We start from the raw sequence: 7,266 nt of genomic DNA, 5'->3' as shown, positions 1-7,266 counted from the left end.
CCTCCTCATAAGTGTGGCAGAAGGGAGACAATGTCCCTTTAAATGTGACTAAAGTGTTGTCAATGGATCTGCCATGGTAAAGGAGTTAACCCCCCCCAGTCCCTCTTAGCCACTGTGATGGGATAATTAGATGCGAGGGCTCACCACAGATGATGCTCCAGTTGCTTAGCAACTAATGGTTTCCATAGAAACAGCAAAGCACAGCCTTCGAGCAGCAAGTGAGCAGTGCAGCAGGGCAGGGAAAGATGCCTTAGACTCCTGCACTGATCCTCTCCTCTAGAATCATTCAGAGGCCTAGAGGTATTAGGGGAATGAGAAGGGGGTGCCTTAAAGATACAATATCCCTGTTTCAAACGGCAGTGTTAAGAGAATGGTTTTTATCAGACTAAACCTGCAGTGATATGGTCTCCTGATCTCAGTAACTCAACTAGCAGGATGAGCAGGGTTGAATCACAAAGAGTGGTTTAAGCCCCAACACGTGGGTCATCCTGCTGCAAGCAGCTGAGTATGATTCCAGCATCAATTATTGCACCTGGGATCTGGGAGGGAAATACATGAAAACACACAAAACCACACACACAAATATATGTGCATTTTCAACAGTCACAAAAGCAACCTTATACAGTCACCCAGCCTGGCCCCGAACCAGCAGGCAAAGGAGGTTTCCTCTTGATTTTGCAGCTTCACAATACATACAAAAGTGACAACAAACCATGGAGAGCTTCACCATGATAACAGAGGTCAGATTAATTAACCTTTACTCAAGGCTGTCATCTGGTACTTCCTTCAACATGACCAATTGCTACTGCTCCCTGCACTGAGCCAACATGCCACTGTTTTGGAGCATCACAGCCACGACCTACAGCAGCTGCACTAAACACCATGCATGTGCTGTGCAGCTGCACTGCTGCAAGATATGATCCTGTCACCATGAGCAGAGACAAGCTCTGTTTGTATTTTGCTAAGAGAGTTCTGGGACACTGAGATGGGGCTGTAGATTCAGTACTACATAGCCTGCACCAGGCCAGGGACTGCCTGCTTGCAAATGACAGCTCTATGTGTTAAAGCTTTGCATACTTCTTCAGTCCTGATGGCACAGAAGGAAGTAAAGAAACTCACATCACAAAAAAAAGCCCTGCCTTCTTCTCCTCTCCTCCAGCCTCACACTTGTGACACAATCCGTTTCAGAGAGGGCAAGTAGCCTGCACCTTGGACACTGGCTGAGACATCCAAACTCACTGCTTTTCTCCTCCTTGCCTGGCAGGAGACTGGCAGTATGCACTCCACTCTGCCACGTGCCATCTCCTCTTGGCAAAGAAATGGAGAACAGGGCAGACCCCTCTGTCCCTGGGGCAGTAGCTGTGCCAGAAGATGGCATATACTGCTGGTAACAGGCAGCCAGGATGGATTCTGGAACCCCTGCATGCATTAGTCAAAGCCACTGAATCCCAGACACCGTGGCTCCTTTCCCCTGTCGCTGCAGTGTCACTTCACCCTGCCCACAAACCTGGGGATGCCAGGTGTAACACCCAGGAGGGTGGAGCATCCCACAGGCCAATTTAGCCACAAGCCAGGTCTCCTTCCTGGAGTCTTGTCCTGATCCACGCAGCACTTCAGGAAGGTAGCAGAGAAGAGACACTAAAAAACTTGTGGGCCATTTCAGACTCTGTCCCCTATGGCTTTCAAAGTGGGAAATCAAAGGGAAATGATGTGCTTTGTTCCACAGGGGAGCGGCAGGAAAGGTGAGCAGAAACAAGCCTGGCGGAACCGGTCGCTTCAGTCGTCTGCTAGCTCACCTTTGAAGTGGTTTTAAAAATCAGGGAGGAGGGGTAGATATGAGTTCAGCTCTTTCAATGCAACTTCACAGGATTTGAAGACATGGTGGGTAAGAGGCCACCTTTCCCCCATGAGAAAAATAGTGTATGCATTCGGAGAGAATACAGCTAATAAAACAGGCTGCGATGCTCATCAAGTGCATCGGTGGTGTTCTCACATGCTGAGGAGGCTGTGAACAGCTACAATGACAGCAGCATCTACCTGTGATACCATCAGACACATTAGTCATGTGCAGGAGTAACTGGGCACCAGGACACAGCCCCAGGTCCCGTGCAAATGGAGCAAGCACCTCACACCAGTCACAGCCTCCTCTCAGTCTCGTGTTCCCTATCATCACGCCTGCCCGTACTTTCCCTGCTGCCTCTCTTTAACAGAGAGGATTGCTTCTAACACACAAATCCAGGGAGTTCTGTCTGTATTACACAGAATCAGCTATTTACTGCAGCACAAGGAATGAAGCAATGCCAACAGAGCAGGAGTGGCCTGGTGTGATGACAAGCCAGGCATCCACTGTACACTCTGTACTAGGAAGAGGGGGAAAAGGACCACTTACTTAATTGGAAATTTATCTCTGTTCTACTACAGGGGGAAAAAATTATATAAACCCCCCCAGTTGCTTGACATGACCAGTATCCTCAAGGTGTCACAGATGTCGAGACAGACAGGGATGGTATCAGCAGCAGCCCTTTAACTGGCATTCCCATCAGTCCTTTATTTGCAAACTCTACATGCCTTCTTTTATAGACCTTTTTCTCATGCAACTCTGACTTCTACTTTCATAGACCTCTCGCTGATAACTCTGACTCCTCCTCTTATTGGCAGCTTCACTCTGTACTGATTCTTTTTCTTACAGGCAATTCCACATAGGTCTGACTCTTTCTTTCACTGCATGACTGGCTAATGCCAGCTCACACGGCCTCTGGTGGCCAAGCCACTGGTTCTCGTTATCCTCCTTCAGTGCAGCACTGCCAGGCTCCTCTTCTCAGGGCAGTTCCTGGGAAGCAGCACAGAGAGCCGTGTCTTCCCGTGGGCGAGTCCATCACACTGGTGCCTCACGCATTGCCCCACGTGTCTTTCAAAAGCCATGCCTACCTGAAAAACAAGCAAGTCAAGAGACTTCATTTGCAAGCAAGGACTTACTATTGCAGTTCTTCTACACTCCCCCCCCAAAAATACTCACATTGTTCTGAGTTTATTAACATAACTGCATTCAGTCTAGCACTCTTGAGTGAGTTTATTTCTGAAGTACCAAAGTTATGTGGGCAGGTAGTGTCTATGTGAAGGTGAACATAATCATAGGCTTAGTGGGTTACCATGCCTCAGCTGATGCATACACCACTGTGTGAGGGTTCAGGTTGGAAAAGACCTCTGAGATCATTAAGTCCAACCCAAGACCAAAGACTACCATGTGAACTAGACTATGGCACTAAGTGCCACGTCCATTCTTTCCTTAAACACCGCAAGGAAGGGACTCCACCACCTCCCTGGGCAGCCCATTCCAATATCTAATCACCCTCTTTCTGAAGAAATTCTTCCTAATGTCCAACCTAAACCTCCCTTGGTGCATGTTAAAACTGTCTTCTTGTCTTATCCCTGACTGCCTGAGAGAAGAGATCGACCTGGCTCCAGCCTCCTTTCAGGCAGTTGTAGAGAGTGATAACACCTGAGCCTCCTTTTCTCCAGGCTAAACAATCCCAGCTCCCTCAGCCGCTCCTCGTAAGGATACACGCTCCAGCCGCTGCACCAGTTTCGTAGCCGTTCTCTGCTGTGAGTCCCGTGCCAGAGACACAACCGGCTGTGAGTCCCGTGCCAGAGACACAACCGGCTGTTAGTCCCACCCCGGGCTGTTAGTCCCACCCCGGGCTGTTAGTCCCACCCCGGGCTGTTAGTCCCACCCCCGGCCGCTCAGGGACCCGCCCGGCCCGAGCGCGCCCGCAGCGGCCGCGGAGGCTCCGCCTGAGGGGCCGGCTCGGGTTCGGGCCGGCTCCGGCCCTGGCCGGCTCCGCCTCTCGCCGCCGCGGCCCCGCCGCCATGGCCGTGCTCTACTGCCGGCTGTGCCGCCGCAGCGCCTTCACGGGCCGCCGGCACCGCTACAGCGCGGGGCACCGCCGGCGGCTGCAGGAGGCGCTGACCCAGCTGCAGGAGGCGACGGCGGCGGCGCGGGCGGCGGCGGCCGCGGCCGATGTGGCCTCGGCCGTGCAGCGCTACGATCCAGCGGAGCACGATGGGCGCGTGTGGTGCCCGTGCTGCGGGCGCGGCGTGCGGCGGGACGGGCGGCGCGGCGGGCTGGCGCTGCTGCAAGCCGGGCTGATGCGGCACTTGGCCGGGTGCGTGGGCAGGAACGGGGCGGGCTGGCGCTGCTGCAAGCCGGGCTGTTGCGGCACTCGGCCGGGTGCGGGCTGTGCTGACGGGGTCACGGTGTCCCGCAGGCCCGAGCACCGCCGGGAGACGGCGCGGTTCTGGCGGGAGAACCGGGCGGAGGCGACGCTGCGGGAGCGGTGCCTGGTGCCGGCAGAGGAGTACGAGCGCTTCGCGCAGGCTCTGGAGCGGGCGCTGGCCGAGCACCAGCGGCGGGAGGAGGAGCGCATCCTCCAGGTACCCTGGCTCACCCCCGCGGTGGCTGCGGCCCGGCCTGCGCTGGCCCCGCCTCACCGCTGTATCCCCGCAGATGGCGGCTGACATCCGGGAGGCCGAGCGCCGGCAGCGAGAGACGGTGCAAGCGGCGCTCCAGGTCGGTGAGCCGTATCCTGTCCTGGCTGCACCCTGGCGGGGAGCGGAGACCGCACTGTGCAGCCCCAGCATGGGCACCCGGGTGCGCTCGGGAGAGGCTGGGGGCGGCTGGGTGGGGGCTGTGCTCAGTACCAGAAATATTGTTCCTTTTTCCTGAATCACACTCAGCTTCAACCAGAGCCAGAACTTTGTGGAGGACCTTCTGTCTGCAGGCTTCCCGCAGGACCTGAACGGTGAGCACCACTTTCCTTAGCAGTGGCTGATGCATCCCTCTCCAAGACACATGGGGAGTCTGGCACTGTCATTACCAGGATCTTGCAAATCTTTTGTAAACTTTTGTATATACCACAGTAAGCGCAGGCCTCTTATTGCAGGGACAGCCCTTGTGCTGCAGAAGAGCCTGGCCCGAGCGGAATGCAGACAGGACCTGATTTGGCCTGGATAGATTCAGGCAAGGTTCTGACCTTCATTGGCCACCAGGTAGGAGTGACTGGCTAGTGAATATGATTTAACTGCGAGTCACCTATAGCACATGTCACAAAGCAGAACAAGGGGTGGTCTCCATCACAAAAAGAAACAGCTTTGTGGATTTGGGTGAGCAGTTAACCCAGCTTCAGTTACCTGGGTTTAACTTTCATTAAGCAAACATTCCTTAATATGCCATGGGAAAAAAACAAATTCTCTTTTAAAGAACAGAAGAGCTTTCCTCTGCTTTTTTCTAATAGAACTTGATTCTGGAAGGGAATGAAGACAATGTGCTTCTGTTCAGAGATTCTCTTAAACATAAGATTCTCATAAGCATTTTATGTTTCTGTTAACAGGAAACGGAAGGGAAAGGAAATGTCCACACTGGTAAGTGCACTGCATCATGACTCACTGGGTTGCTACCTCATGGCTTGCAAAATGTCACAGGACAACTCAAAGCAGTTTTGAACCAGTTGCAGGAGGTGGTTGCTCTTTTGGCAATATTTGACATACTAGAGGAGAAGAAAACACATCAGCATAGTAGAAACTGTTGATGCTGCTGCTGCGGGCAGTGTGTGATTTGGGGTGTGATCTGCCATGGCCTTAGCTGAGGAAGTCAGCTCCTTTTCCTCAGAACACCCGGAGTTCACTTTGTCACTTGCTGGGTAGCAGGAGCAGCAGACTGGGGGAAGGGGGGACGCTTTTCTCCAGTCAGAGTTTAGGTTAACTTCAGTGGCAAATAAGTATTCCCTGTGACTTCTAGGAGCAAAACCTCCGTGGCTAACAGAGGAAGAAGATGGAAGTCAACAACAAATTGGACCTTCCTATGAGGAATTTCTCAAACACAGTGAGCAGCTTGCGCACCTTTTAGTTAACCTTACAGTCACTTCACCATGCTAGAGAACCAAAAGCAATTTGAAAAACCTTTGCTGAACAATGTATTTGGGCGGTTGAGCAACCTGGTCTAGGGGAAAGTGTCCCCATCCATGGTACAGGGGATAGTAGCAATGTGATCCTTAAGTTCCCTTCCAACCCAATCCACTCTACAATTCTATTATTTTTTTCAGAGGAGAAGCAGAAGCTGAAAAAGCTCCCAGTGGAACGTGTTGGTGCCAACTTTGACCATACCTGTCAGACAAGTGACAGCTGGCTCCCTTCCTTTGGGCGTGTATGGAACCATGGCAGGAGGTGGCAGTCCCGGTGAGCTTCAGGGCAGCACAGATGCTCTGCCAGGGGGGAGGAGTCTCTGGCTTCTGTCCATGCAAGCCATTCATAGAGCAGGCTCTGAGACAGCACCAAGCTAACTAGACATCCTGCTGTGTAAGTTATGCCACACAGTGCTTAATCCAGGCAGAGTATCATTCTTGTCCTGGAGCAGTGCACATGGCTTGGGAGGAAGCATGCACACGGCTATAAAGGCTGCACACATGAAGGCATCTGCCTCATTTTGCTTGGCTCAACTTTCAGACCCAGGTACTGTTCAACTGGTGCCTTTTAATGTGCCAGAACTCTTTGTCAGCTACCTGGAGCTACCACTCACTGAAGTAACAAAAATAGTGGGGGAGCTTCCATGCTATAGAACACTATGCACAGCACTTTACTTTTCCAGGGAGAGCATTCATTATCTTTGTCTAAAGGTTACTCCAGTCTGACTGCTATGCTCTCTTTCAGGCATCAGTTTAGAACTGAATCAGGGGAAAAGAAGAAAAAAAGGTGATTAGATGAGAACACCAGACACCCAGCTCTGTGGAAAGGCTGACTGTAGCTGCAGTTTTGTTGCTGACTGCCCTGTAAGGACACGCAGTGTCCATCTGAGCATCGCATCTAAAGCCACACAAAGTCAGGTTCTGCCAGCAAGGACAGGCTCCTGCAGATGCTGTATCTTCCCTATGAGAAAGCCTGCTCTGTACAGCAAGTGATGGCATGGGGCCCATGCTGACATGGAACATCCCACTAAAGAAAGAATTTTTGGAGAAATAAACTTTTTTTTAAACGCCTCTGTTTGTAGACCATTTGAAACTCATTTGAAATGCAGGGCCCACCCTGCAGGCAACTAACACTAGGTGTTTGATATTTTCATTCAAATTTATATTGCTTTCCTTCATGCAAACATCCATCCTTTACATTGTCTAACATCACTGGCTACTATCCATGATGCATAAGTTTCTCTCCTTTCAGCAACACGGTGAAGACAAAAACTGGCTGGTACAGGACAACAGCCATGACCTCTACCAC

General features: G+C 51.9%; 1 protein-coding gene across 1 annotated transcript; it reads left to right on the top strand.

Moving 5' to 3' along the window:
- Positions 1-3,866: 3,866 nt before the first annotated feature.
- CENATAC (centrosomal AT-AC splicing factor) lies at positions 3,867-7,028 on the top strand. Its single transcript, XM_033081651.1, has 9 exons — positions 3,867-4,163; positions 4,266-4,431; positions 4,505-4,567; positions 4,735-4,799; positions 4,941-5,046; positions 5,388-5,418; positions 5,795-5,878; positions 6,099-6,231; positions 6,703-7,028. Exons 1-9 carry the CDS (start codon positions 3,868-3,870, stop codon positions 6,746-6,748), a joined length of 990 nt encoding a protein of 329 aa, XP_032937542.1. The 5' UTR covers position 3,867; the 3' UTR covers positions 6,749-7,028.
- Positions 7,029-7,266: the final 238 nt, after the last annotated feature.

This window comes from Catharus ustulatus, chromosome 28, assembly GCF_009819885.2.
Source record: "Catharus ustulatus isolate bCatUst1 chromosome 28, bCatUst1.pri.v2, whole genome shotgun sequence".
NCBI lineage: Eukaryota > Metazoa > Chordata > Aves > Passeriformes > Turdidae > Catharus > Catharus ustulatus.
This window is presented reverse-complemented; position numbering and strand designations above follow the sequence as displayed.